The sequence below is a fragment of the Bombus bifarius genome, unplaced genomic scaffold (genome assembly GCF_011952205.1).
Source record: "Bombus bifarius isolate JDL3187 unplaced genomic scaffold, Bbif_JDL3187 scf7180000008138, whole genome shotgun sequence".
In the NCBI taxonomy this organism is placed as follows: domain Eukaryota; kingdom Metazoa; phylum Arthropoda; class Insecta; order Hymenoptera; family Apidae; genus Bombus; species Bombus bifarius.
In genome coordinates, this window is record NW_022884466.1 from 303,288 (window position 1) to 317,114 (window position 13,827).

The window sequence follows — 13,827 nt, forward strand, 5'->3', positions numbered from 1 at the left end:
ATTCGACCAGGAAAATATAAAAAATTCCTGGGGAGTCTTAGATCGTTTACGATCTAAACATCGTTCGGAAATTCAATTACGTTGCGATTGAATAACGTCAAAAAATATAGACATGCTCCTGTTATCAAGTGCGCACGTTCTACTAGAATCTCAAACATTTGCTAGAACAAACGTGAAAGTAATTACCCGAAATTATTGTCATCGATATTTATCTAAAATCTGACTAACGTAGGACCAACAGATCAGAATGACTGATGTACGAAGCATGATATCTACATCGTCTGCTCGATCGTTAAAAAATGGAAAGACTAAGATTGTAGAATCGATTGTTCGCATTTAAATGCGATTGTCTAGTAACCTAGTGACTTTTGTATTAATAATTATTTAAATGTTTACTTGGTTAATAATTTGGATGCAACCGTGATCGATCGAATACTCGGAGAATGATATACCGGTTGTCCAGAAAGCTTGTAATCGTCTCCTTCAGTTGGAGTTTTAATACATCGAAATGAGTAAGAAAATGTTTTTTATTTCTTTAAAAATCGGCACGATCTTTCCGAACAAACAAAACATACAACGTAGATTTGAGTCAAGAATACGCTAACGGACAAATTTATGGAAAATAGATTCAAATAAAAATAAAAGATCTCAAGGAATTTATAAAATAGAAAATTGTGCGATAAATTAGGTATAAATGGACAACTTTTACCTGTTATTTTTTTAGAGTTATACTAATGGATCGATTAATTGAAAAGATGAAAAAAAAAGAACAAGGAGAACAACAACAACTCGGACAAGAAATACATGCGAATATCTGATCGTTCACTTTTTAAATCTACGAATCACGTTTTTCTTCGTTTCACAATGCTTGTCACAAGGCTACTTGGTTTTCTCATACCGGCTTTCACTCATATTATCTTTCAGTTTCTTTTTTCGTTTTTCGTTTTCTTTTCAAAAAAAAAACAGGACACAATGAAATATCAATCATTGATAATATTACACCAGAGGCACGAAATAGTCCAACTAACAGCAATCATCGGTATTTAGTATTTAGTATTCACGTAATGATACATATTATGCGTATTATGTATATATAGATGGACATTAAAATTTTCGCTATGTACATCGTTCGTTGCCAGTTTTATATTCTGTTTTCCTGTTTTTGTCGAGAGCATAAAACAGTTACAAAACGAACGTTGTACAGGATATAAATAAGTACATATGTATGTATTTTGCGTATACAGACGTAACACGCACGTGTGTGGTTTCCAGTAAAAACGTGTTAACATTTAGAAGAAGATAGGCACAATCGATGGGAACGATGAGCTCCTGGAAAATGTGTCTCGCGCGTTGCTTCGTGTGACAATCGTTGTTTTCGTCAACGAATTCGATCGAATCAAATCTAATGACGATTAACGAATACCTCGTTTCTTCTTTCCTATCAGCTTTTCTCGCCGATTTTTTATTTTTTTCTAAGATGTTGAATTCATTTTAATTTACATATATGCCGACAAATTGGGATTGATCAATGATCGAAACGCAGATAACACCTAAATACAATATCGTTTATCCACGAGTAGAAACTTTTCCTTCTTAGGGAGGTATCTAAGCTACGAATTGAGGTAGAATTACATATGGATACATATAATAGAATTACAAATTCGAGACAATGTATAAGTACACGGAGGTGGGGAGAGAGAGAGACTAACGAGACGTTCGAACAGCGATGAACGAAAAGTGTTCGTCAATTGTTTCTGGAATACGAATGCCAAGCTTTTGGAATATACCATAGTGTCACGACTGTGAATGCTAGCCATACAATCATTATTGTTGCTGTTAATATACTTAACGATATTATCGATACACGTTACACTTATCAACTGACCTCTATACAACAACTAGAATTTCGATCAACTATATATTTACTATCACCATTGGTATTAATGTTAATATACGAACTCCACTTCAGATAGGAAACAACGAAGCCGATCCAACGCAAAACTGTGCTATCAGATCTCGAATGAACGCACTATCGAAGATCATCGTTTCGAATAATCTTAATGTAGAAACCGAATTCACGAGAGATAAAGATGTATTTATATTCTGAAATCTGTTGGATTTCTAATAGAAACACAATAGAAGTATAGAGAGAGAGATACAAGGTATATGTATACGTATAACGAAAGTTGTAGAAATGGCAATTGGGATGGTCTTTAGTTGGGATAATTCGGCTAGAGATGGACGTTGCCCAGAAGAGATAGACCGCAGATGACTTTGCAGATTCGCAACTAAAGAAGTAAAGACAGAAATTCGTTTCGTCCTCTAAATATTTTGGATACCTTTGCATATTTTCTTCGCGCAAAACGTATGGATCCAATGTCGCGTCTAAGTTCAATTCTACTTGTGAAAGATTAGTGTGCGTGAAACATTCCTTGGATAGTATGGACTACAACATTCGTTCGAACTTTAAAGATATAACTAACGGTGGAATTATTTGAAAAGATTCAGATCAAAATTGAAATGCTTTCCTTGAAAGCCTTGTATGTACGGTAACTCGATCGACAAAACACCTTCATGCCGAAGGGAAAGTTTGGTTTCCTCGACCTGAGACCTGAGACCTGAGACCTGACGATAGAGCTCCGAAAATAGTTTCTGATTATTAACGATATCTATGATTCACACTAACTTGATTCGGTAATGAGATGATCAACTGAACGCTTACGCGGAAACTCGCTTCTCGGTTTCCCCTTATAAAATATTTGTGCTGTTTTATAGAAAAGAAACTTAAGCTTACCCCCTTAACAACTGATCGAGCTCTATCATTATCATATACTCTAAAAGACCGCGGATAAAGTATGATACAGAGTTTGTACAAACGCGTCGCGTACGTGTGTTACAACTTATAACAAGTCGGTTATTATATTCCTGCGAGGTTACGCGTACGCAATACGAGAACGCGGATTTGCGTAATTACACCCTAGGAACATCTCGAGGATCTATCAACGAATTCTCATCGATCGGAGGCTTCGTCGATATCGCATGCGTCTCGTTCGCCTACGATCGATCGTTCGCAACGTTACATCGATCATATTTTCAATCTCTTTTGATCGGTGAAGTAAAGTCGATCGATATTTCCGTAAAGAGAGTACATTAATATCGTTTCAAATTATCGCGATTACATTCGTATCTGGAATATAGCACGACTTTGCATCATCGACATCTACGACCCGTTTCTCTTCATAAACTCCTATGATCGGTCACATTCTTTGTGCCAACTCTGTATACTACATACAGAATCGATCTTCTATATATATATATATATTTGTAAGTACGAGAAATGCATGACTGGTCGACATTTAGCTCGCGTATAACTTATGGCTCTATGTACAATCGATTTTTACGTTTCAGTCGTCTGTCGAATGCAACGTTACTAATGCTAATGTTAATCGTCAAAGTCGTTACTTCCGTGGCAGAACGACTGGTTCATTTTTAAATCTCTTTGGGCTTGGCTTCGTCTGGTTCGTTGAGAGGAAGCTCGTTTAACGTCATTCTGTGGTCTGTATTTACGAATACGCATAGAGATTGGCGGAAAATGACGGGAACGGGCTCTGACTGTTAATCGGATCCAATGAAACAGAGCAACGATTCGTGCTCGTGTCTTCCGATTTCTAATGTTGACTTTCATAGCGTACAAAGAACGCATGGGACGATATGTCGGATCAATATTTATATTATATTTTTATCAATGTGGATAGAAATTTGTTGAACCGTCAACTGATGAAATAAAAAAACGTAGGGAACGTTGCTCGTGCACAGTCATCGATCGCGATGATTCTTCTCCATTTCGGTCCGCGTCAGGTCAAACCCCAAAGTCAGACCCCAAAGTCGAATCTTGATTTTCCGTTTCTCCGACGAGAGGGAATGAACAGACGTTTCGTCAGCGGTTTCAAAGACGACTCTGCGTGGAAGTGTTACAATTACGAGCACGATTTTCATTTTCATTCGTCGAGGCGGTTGGCTTGACTCGACTCGGCCTGATCAAATGTTAATTTCAACACGAAACACGCGTTTTTGGAAGAATGAAGAAATACGTTGACGCATATAGGGTTTGATCGAGTGGAGCAATCGATTCGTTTTAAGTTAACGGAGCTCGAGCCACGAGATTTCGGTTATCGTGCGCGTCTAACGGTGTCTTTGCCACAAAGTACGTCCCTGACCGCCCTGCTGCCGCCCCCAGGTCACCCTCGATAACCATCTCCTGCCCCATCATTCAAGCTGTGCTCTTGTTCTCGTGATTTCATCATTCACAAAATCTGTAGCCTACATCCGATAGTCAATTATTAAATTATCTGTTATTCGAGAGTGTAAAAAGCAAAAGTCTCGGATCATGAAACGAATAGTGTTCGTTCTCGCGCGATATCTCTTTGCGTGGAATTTGATTACCCTGAGTTATTTTTAATCGAAGCTTTTAGCGTGTCAAATGTCCGAAGTTGAGGAGAATACCTTTATACATATGTAGAAGGAAGTGATTTGAATTTAAAGCATAAAAAACAATCTCTTTGTGAAATTAATCCTCTATAACTTGAAAGTAATTTATGTTTAGTAACATCATATCGTCTTGATCTGACGACTATTGTTATAAATAAAAATAACGCCGAACGAATATTTGGTATAGTATTATAATATAAAATCGTAGAGGTTTGCGTTCTCCTTAGCTTCCTAGTGCGACGGTGCAAAAAGTTTGAAAATTCAAAGAATCAGATTCCAGGCTTCGTCACGCATAGCCATTGTTCAGGTAACAAGCGAGACTGTTTGTCTATCGAAGCGTTTAATACCTTGCCATACGTTAATTGGCGAGATATTAGTTAACTGCTGAACATCAAAAGTGAATCTTGAGAAGCGTAATGCCTCGCAGCACGTTGCGTTAACGATGAAAGATACATGACGTGACGTAACGTAACGAAGAGAGAAAGTGGGGAAATTTGTTGAAAAATCAGTTGGTGAGACGCGTAAGCGGATGTTTAAAAGACATTTCGATCGAGTTTATTGTCGTTGCACCAACTTTTCTACATGGAAGAACGAGTTTCTTTCGTTTTAGAATTTTCTTTTTTTGCATTGGAGTCGTTCAGAAATTCTCGAACGAAGAGACAGAGAGATGATTAAAGTCAGTGCAGCAAAAGACAAAACAACTTGTTAACGATGAAACGTGCTGCGTTGAAATGTTTGCTTCGCTGCCACCTGAATTACACGTATGTATATCGTTCGATATATCACGCGGAAAGTTGAATGGATTTTAAAACAGCGGCAGCAACAGCAACATATATTACAATAGAGGCACGCATACTGTCACGGACGAAGGGAACAAGTTACCTACGCAGATCGTTGTTTCGGCGAAAGGACTTTTCGAACAAAAGCCGCGTAAAGTGGCTTCTGTCAACGGCGTTAATTATTCCAAACAGTTTTACCGTTCGCTCATCGGACGTCGATTTTTCTGATATGGCTGCATTATTGCCGCTGTGAACATTGAATTTCATCGCACAACTCGACGATGCTTTAGATTCTAAATCGCTCGTCTTGTTCGTTTTATTCATAGATACATTGCAGGATAAAATTTACCGCATGATGAAATTCTAAAGAAGAGAGTAAAAAAGGTACAGGAAAAATTGTTCGTTTCGAGTGACGTTCAGTTTACGTTCCGTTCAGCCGTAAATGGGTCGTGTTCGGAGCAAACACGATTTTAAACGTACGCGTCGAAACACGTTTAAGATAATTTTATGCGATTACATGAAAATTTTGGAAAATAGAAATAGCCGTTACTTTTCCAAGGAAAAAACTTTTTCGTATATCTTTTAAAATGCCAACGAATGCGCTTTAACGTTCTTTGTGTTCTTGATTCTTTGCACGGTTTGACGCGTGCGTTTTTTTGTGCCAAAGCGTACCTAAATTTCTCATGATTCTCTATTGGTTTCTGTCATGCGTTTCATGGCAGTCACGCGAAGCGACACGGAACCGTTTCTCGAACGGAAAACCCGTTTCATTTTCTATATTGAGCAACGCAAAAATTACGCGTGTACCGTGGCTAATCGGTGGAATACATGTAGCTTGTGCTCGAAGCAAATTACGATTGAGAAACGTACACGTCGATAATCTAAATTCTAAATTTTCTCTTTAAAAAGCAAACGCGCTTTCAAAGTCCACTCGTCGGATGCAAATACAATGTGCTCGTAAGAAATTACACGGTCAGCTTATCTCCTAGATAATCCTTAGTTAATCAAGGAACCGGTCGATTGGTAATTTTGGATAGCACCGGTAAAATTTGAAATAAGATTGAATTCCTTCCATTCGTTAATCGAAACCTGTAACTTGTAACGAAGGTTTCATCGAACTTTATCGTTCGTTTCGGCCAACTTTTCGGAAGGACGATTCGACCACATTCGTTTGTTCGATATTCGTTCCTCGACGTGATTCGATGAACGTCTGTTATTTGTTAAAAATTGTAGACTAGAATAATCGCGTGTGTTCGAAAAATATTAGTTTGAAAACATTCTGTTCTTTCGATGGGATTTCTCGGATCTATTTGTAATATTTTGCTACGACATGACTTTAGATAAACATATTTTTTAACAAGTAGAAGATAATTATTCAAACGTATAGAATTTTTTAAATTCGGCATTTCTCTCGACGAAATTGACATTTCGATGCTACGTGTATCATTCGCGAAATAAGGCTTAATGAATAAGAAACTTTGGGAACCGAATAAACATAAACGATTGGTTGGTACGATTGGAAATCCCGTCGAAAATCTGTAAGATTCCGTTGGGATCTCGAAGGGAATCGAGGGAGCCCGACGTGTACGTTTCGATGGGGCAGGCGAGGGTTCTTCCTAGAAAAGTAGAAAGGAAACCCGAGTGCGGCGAGCGTCCCCCTTGGCCCGTCGGGCCATCCCAAACTGTCAGACGGACGGGTCGCTGCCGGGGGCGGAGCCCGTCTTGCTGCCGTCGACACCAGCACCGCCACCGTCGCCATCGGCGCCTGCACCCTCTCCGCCCCTGTACGGCGAGCCGCCGGCCCCACGCGCCGACAGACCTCGGAAATCCAGGTTGTACTGAAAAATAGATCCAAAACTACAGATTATCCACTCTGTACATTTTTTCTTCCTCTCCGTCGATTCTTCCTGATCACGGAGATAAGCATTGGACTAGCTTCTCGATCGATACGTCGGACCAAAAGTACTTTGGCAATATACTCTTTAATTATCCTCGCGCATCTATTTATCGCAGACATTCACAGACATTCGCAGACATACAAAGTGTATTTATTGCGCCACCTCTCGTCTATGATCTTCAAGTCGATATATATATACGTATCTATACGTGTAAGAACAATTAGAAATACGTTGTTCGGTAAGATTCTTGTTCCTCATTGTTAATGGAATGTCATATCTACGCCAATCGAGCGCATAGATGTTTAAAATGTTGACTTAAAGCCTTTTGACTTAAACGTAAAAGAATAATCAAGATATCGACTCGCAACAAAAAGGTTCGTAAGACGATAACAGCTGGCCGGTTTTTATTCGTTCGTTTTAATCACATGTAAATTCAAAATACTTTCGTCCAGCGTATCGATATTCCATTTAATGATCGTTCGAAGTGTTTTAGTTGCAAATGGGTTCGTTAGCGGTCGTAATTGTTAATGATGCACTGCGATCATGAAGAATGAATCGTTATTTGTTTATAAAAAGTTGGTGATTTGGAAAAGTCGGAGGCCGTTATGACAAATTGTTACTCTAATGAAAATTGTGTCAATTAATTTGGTATGTAAAAAACAAGCGTTATATTTTGCAGTTTATGGCGTGTCAGATATGATATCGATAGAGAAAGAAGAAATAATGAATTCTGTTACACGGTGAAATATGGTATTTCATCCATTTCTGTAAAGATGGCTGAAAACAGGAAACTAGATTGATTAAAAGTTCCTCTTCGTACCGTGGACTATGTCGAATCGATATTCGACGGTGTCACTGTGTAACTTGTCGATCGAAGCGAAGCTGTTCAAAAATTGGACCATGAAAAAAACGTCTGCAAAGTACAATAAGAAAAACGAGAAATCGAGTCAACTTATTAGGGCAATAAAACAAAGCCTACGCGTAAAATGCATCGTATAAGAAAAAGCGGCACCGGGAAGGGGGAAGGGGAACGCGTTTGTCGAACACGAATGATGCGAAAACGATCGATCGTACTAGATAGAAGATGGAACAATTGGATCGTTAGGTTAACGGTATTGCAATGTCATATCGCGTTAGATATTTTACTGTTTCATAGAAAAATTTTGATCTATTACTTCGAGGACTAAATTCAAGGTGTTAAACTAATCGGAAATTACTGTTATTTTAACTTCATGGAAACCGTGAAATTCGATTAACCTATTTCCCGAGCAGGGTGTACATAATATTCGAAGCTCGAAATGGAAAAGTTCTTCGATCGATCGTAATTCGATCATTGGCGTTCGCTCGAATAGATAGCAACGAGGCGAGAAGCAGACTGACAATAAGCGAGAAAGCGAAAGGAAAAAGAATGAAAACAGAAAACGGAAAACGGAAAACTCAATGGGTGGAAACCAAAATCGAACCTGTGTACAACAGAAAGAACAGCGCTTCTGTAGCTGTGCGTGAAGAACACGTACGACCTTCGGGGTGCGAACGAAAGTCTGTGTTATCTCGGCAAGGTGGCGGCGTGTCTTAGGTGCTGCAGCTGTGCCTGTTGTAGCTGCAGCTGCAGCAGCTGTAGATTCTGTAGGCAATACGGAGCCTGCGGCCCGCAAGTGGAAGTCGTGATGGGTGTCGAGTATGGAAGGACCGATGGATGAACGAAGGATGCGGAATTGCGTGTAGCAGTACTGGTAGAGGTGGTATTTGGCAGGGTGTTGTAGTTGAAGAGTGGAAAGCCCAGATTCGCACCTCTTAGAATGTTGTGTAACTGGGCCGAAGTTAACGGATAAGGTTGTACGTAGGGACTGGTGGATGGTAACAATTGCGGACTAACTGGATACAAGCAATCCTCTTCAGCTAGGCCAGGTATCGTCGGACTGAGCTCCATGTACTGCGGCATCGTGACATTGTGCTATTCGACGAATGCATGGAAGGATACATAGAACATACTTTACTGCGTCGCTTACTATATATATGTATATTATAATACTGTGTATTTCGTTTGTGCGAATATTTACTTTAGCTTTGTTTTGCTTCCCAAGCAAATAAATTTAAAATCTGACAAGTAATAATTATATCGGAAATACACAAGGAATATAAACTGGAAAATTTTCTGATAGGAACAAACGAGGTGTAAATAAATTGTTTTTGTTGTTTCTCCTTGTTTGAATCCTCGTGCGAAATGCTCCGCGTTAAGCGAATATAGTTAAAAAGGCAAGTATTACACAGAAATATCTTCTCGTAACTTTACAGTATTACATGACATAACAGCTAAACAATTATGTAAAAATGAAAACATATCACTTTCGCTATCGCAAAGCTAGCTACAATAAAAATACTGTCCAGTCTTTTGTTCCTTCGTTCAACGAGCTATTTCTACAATTTTAATCAAACAAAATACCTCCTACAAGTGCGAGGGAACGGTAAAGACTGAACACACACATACGTATCTCGTTCTCGAACCAAAAAATAAACGGAGAAAAAAGAAAAAGAAAAGATGGAAAGTGAGGGAAATACTAAACAAAAGATAAAAATGTAACGTGACTAAAAGGGTCAATTGGTGTGGTTGACGCTAAAATTTTGCTTGTGCATAGTATAAGATGAAATAACACGCGAGCGTATCTTACCTTTGTGGCGCAGACGAAACACGTGGTCACCACTTTCGAAATCACGTTCATTAAATTTTTTGTCTCTTGTATCACGTTATCGACTTTGGTAAAAGTGGCGGCTTTTCCAACGGTGGGATTCTTCACGGTGAATTGAAGCTGCTGTACATACGTTGGCACACGATCAAGATTTTCCAAGAGTTCTTTCTTGTGCGGTCCGCCCGGTACCTGCACCCATGCACAACATCGTATACAATCTTACGTCTTCGTTCGTATCGCAAGGCAAACGTGATCGTGATTCGTTTCCAACGACTTGATCAGATATTTCAAATCTAGAAAATTCAGTTATACCGATGCTATGCGAATTTTCATCAAATTACAAATTTAGCAGATGTAACATCCTTTTTCGACTTTTATATTTGCCATATTAGCATGTTATGTATATCTATAATTCAATGTTGATCTAACTCGAAGCATGGGTAATGTCTTGAAGATAAGAGAAATGTTATACATATTTGTTATTTCTGTGCAAAATCTTCCTATGTTATCGAGAGCGCGTGATCGTTAATCAATTGTGGTTTTTTGTGTTGAAAATTTCTACAAAATATAGATTAGAGTCGTTTTTTAGTACCTAAACATTTTTGCGCAAAACACAAATTGATTGTATAGAATCGTATGAAAGACGATTCGATTAAACTATTATTTTTATATGTTTTCGCTATTTCATTACCAAAGAAACGATGCGATACGATACGATACGATACGATACGATCCAATTTCTGTTGGAGAATCGTTGAAAAACAATTACATTTGCCCTGCGATATCATCGTTTTACATTTGTAGCGTAAGTCGAATAAATCTTTAAAGCAATGCCTGATTCTATTTTTTATCGATTGACTAGTATAATAAATACTTTAAAATACGTATATCTCGGATATTTGTAAAAAGATTGCATCTAGTAAAGTTAACAAAAGAGATTTGCTATTCGTCCTAATAGAACACAATGCAACAAGTTTGAAAAAAGAACGTGTCAGTTGTTCGAGAACATTAGAGAGTGACTGTGTGAATGAAAGTGAATTAGTACAGACCTTGTTGTTTTTGCAAGCTTCTCGAATGACAATTCATTTTGAATCATAATTAAGATCAAGCCATACGCTTTTCTCAAACGATCGCAGCTAAAATGAACTTGAAATAAATAATTAGTCAAACGTATTTCTTTTTAAATTTGAGAATTTTTTCATAGAAAATTATTTCACGTACTCCTTTCGATTATAGAGTCTCGAAAGTGACGAAGAATGAGTGACTTCACGTGTCTTTATGCGAATAAAAGGCGTAGTAGTATTAAGTGATGCGTCTTTCAATTAGAAGCAAGTTACATGAGATTAAAATACTTTTTTATACGAGTATGTGTATTTTAATTTTAATTTTTTGTAGCGAACAAAGTAACAAAGTAACATCGCTCTATCGGGAGATCCCATGAAAATAGAATAAAATTTCATTTTAGCTGCCATTTAAGAATAAAGTGTAAACAAAAGGTCGAATCGGAAGCTGGCAAAAACTGAGACATAATAGTCATGCCCCAGATAGTGGAAGGAGGGGGACCACAATGCACATAGACGTCGTCCACAGACGGAAGCATTCCCGTAGCATCTAAAACACACCTTACTAATCGTACACAAAAAAGTCGTAAATGTACGTATACAAAATTGGTTTTACCCACAAAATAACGATCATAGTTGATTTGGTGGCATGAGACGTGAGAGATTCAACGGTATGTCTACATTTCAAAATGAGAGTCACGTTCCTGCTGCAGAACTTATACATACTTCGTTAATTACCAGCGTCTGAAAAAGTTCTGTCTATTGAACTGATTAATCTAAAGAACTCTTACTTTCTCAGCTGGAGCTTTCTTAACGAACGTAAAAACAAAACACGAAAAATATTATAAATGTAATCGTAGTTACATACACTTTCAAACAACGAGACTCGAATATACTTGCTCATTTCAAATCTCGATTGTATGAAACTTGACATTAAGAAGAATACTTATCTACCGATGCGACAATGATCGTATAGCTACTTTCAATATCAATCCGTAACGGTATAAACACGCGAGCTATAGAAATTATTTCCGATTACCAAATTGGGAACAACGTAATCGTTTGATTGCCTAGCGAAAATTACTTTACCGCCATGTAAGTCACTATGAAAAATGCAACGTCGTTCCTCGTAACGTGCTTTCTTTGTCAGAGAACGAACAAAAGCAATGTATGAGGTACAAGTATACTACGTCATTCGAGAAAAACGATTGTTTGGGATAAATCATACCAGGTATCATCGCACGATCTTGCATAGCACAGTACTGTTGCGTATAGTAAAGTAATAGAACAATAAAAAGATAGTGTGTAGTGATGTAAAGAGAAACACGGAAACACTTAACAGCAACTGATGAACAATGAGTTCGCAGAAAAATGAGCGGTATAATGCACGGGAAAACGATTTGTACAAGGCGAACGTGATCTCTATTAGCCCAACAAGGGTCTAAAGTAAAGAGAGAAAGAGTTACCTGGATGGAGGCATTCAAAGAGCGAGGGTCAAAAAAGGGTTTCATAATACAAGAATATATATTACAAGGTTAGCGTTTTTGTTGACTTTTGTTTCAAGAAAATATAGAAAGATTAAAATGGTTTTGGGTAACTATATATATTCGGCCTAGCTAGGAGGGTCGAAAGGGCAGCAAACGTGTTAATTCGAACATGTCTAATGCTAATAACTCACGGCCGAGCTACCCCCAATCCATTTCTAACATTATTCCGTATGTTATATTTTTCCCATTGATTAAAATGTTATTTATTCTTGAAAATATCGATCAGACACAAAAAGAGTACTTATACAAACGTATGATACACCGTGAAACAAAAAGAGGAATTCGTCTGGATTCGACGTAGCTCTAGCGTAGCAATTACATAAAAATGAAACTCAATTAGCGAAATCGAAGTAAAAATATTCCCAATATAGCAAGGATCAAAAAACTCGGAATCAAGTCCAGTATAGAATCCGTAATAATAATAATGATGATGATCATGAGAATAATAACAATAATGATAATAGTAAACAGTAATGATAACAAATAATAATAATAACAATAGTAATAATAATAACAATAATAATAACAATAGTAATAATAATAACAATAGTAATAATAATAATAATAAACAATGATAAAAGAGTATGATTATAAAGTAAGAGTGATGATGTACGTGTATACGTGTACGTATGGGTGTTTCCTGTACTCATACACGTATATACATAACATCTGAACATCAGACCAATTAAAAAATGTGTATCAGTTTTGCTCTGAGTTTACGCTGCCTTAGTAACTGATACATACCTGATAGCTGAATTGTCTCACAACCTTGTACAATCTGTTCGCCTCCTCGGCGAAATACTCAGCTTGGGTGAATAGATCTTGTGTAGTTTTCAACGCCCCTTCACCTCTGGTGAACTGGTACATCGAGAACGCCATCGAGGACATGTTCTTCGCGCGTTTCACGATGTCGTTGTTCTCTTCTAGGGCACTTCCACTTTCCTGCCATTTCTCTGTTTCCGCATCCATCTCCGAAGTGATCAGCTTCATCTCCAGACCTGCCTTTGCGATCTTAGCCTGCTCTTCGCTGTCCAATTTTACCGGTTTCAGTGGTTTGCTCGTTGTACCGTGTTTCTGAAATAAACAAAGATATTAATCTTGTCGGATGCAAATTCGAAATTATAGATATTCAGGAATATTAAATAATAATAATAATAAACTATATCGAGTCAACGATTCTAAACCATAATATGAACAAATTAACTTACTCCAGGCCGTGGTAAGGACATGTAAACTTGTTTTTCAGGTCGGTTTTGATTCAATTCGAGTACGTCTTTCGCCACGGTGGTCACATCAGTCATAAGCCATTGCCACATGTCGGCGAACACTGAAACACGTATCGGAATGAAATTCAGTATTTTTCTCCA

At 37.9% G+C, this 13,827-nt stretch overlaps 1 protein-coding gene across 5 annotated transcripts in view; it reads right to left on the bottom strand.

The window, feature by feature from the left end:
* Positions 1 to 4,643: 4,643 nt before the first annotated feature.
* LOC117208527 (alpha-catulin) overlaps positions 4,644 to 13,827 on the bottom strand; it is a 69,108-nt gene continuing 59,924 nt past the window's right edge. For 3 of the 5 annotated variants that reach the window (XM_033449731.1, XM_033449734.1, XM_033449733.1), the window contains 4 exons: positions 13,669 to 13,787; positions 13,205 to 13,534; positions 9,835 to 10,041; positions 8,712 to 9,119 (listed from right to left, as the gene is read on the bottom strand). In XM_033449731.1, the coding sequence (XP_033305622.1) occupies positions 8,712 to 9,119; positions 9,835 to 10,041; positions 13,205 to 13,534; positions 13,669 to 13,787 (1,064 nt within the window). Of the gene's footprint in view, positions 7,106 to 8,628; positions 9,120 to 9,834; positions 10,042 to 13,204; positions 13,535 to 13,668; positions 13,788 to 13,827 lie in introns of those variants that run through there. The other 2 variants (XM_033449732.1, XM_033449735.1) reach the window with 2 other exon arrangements.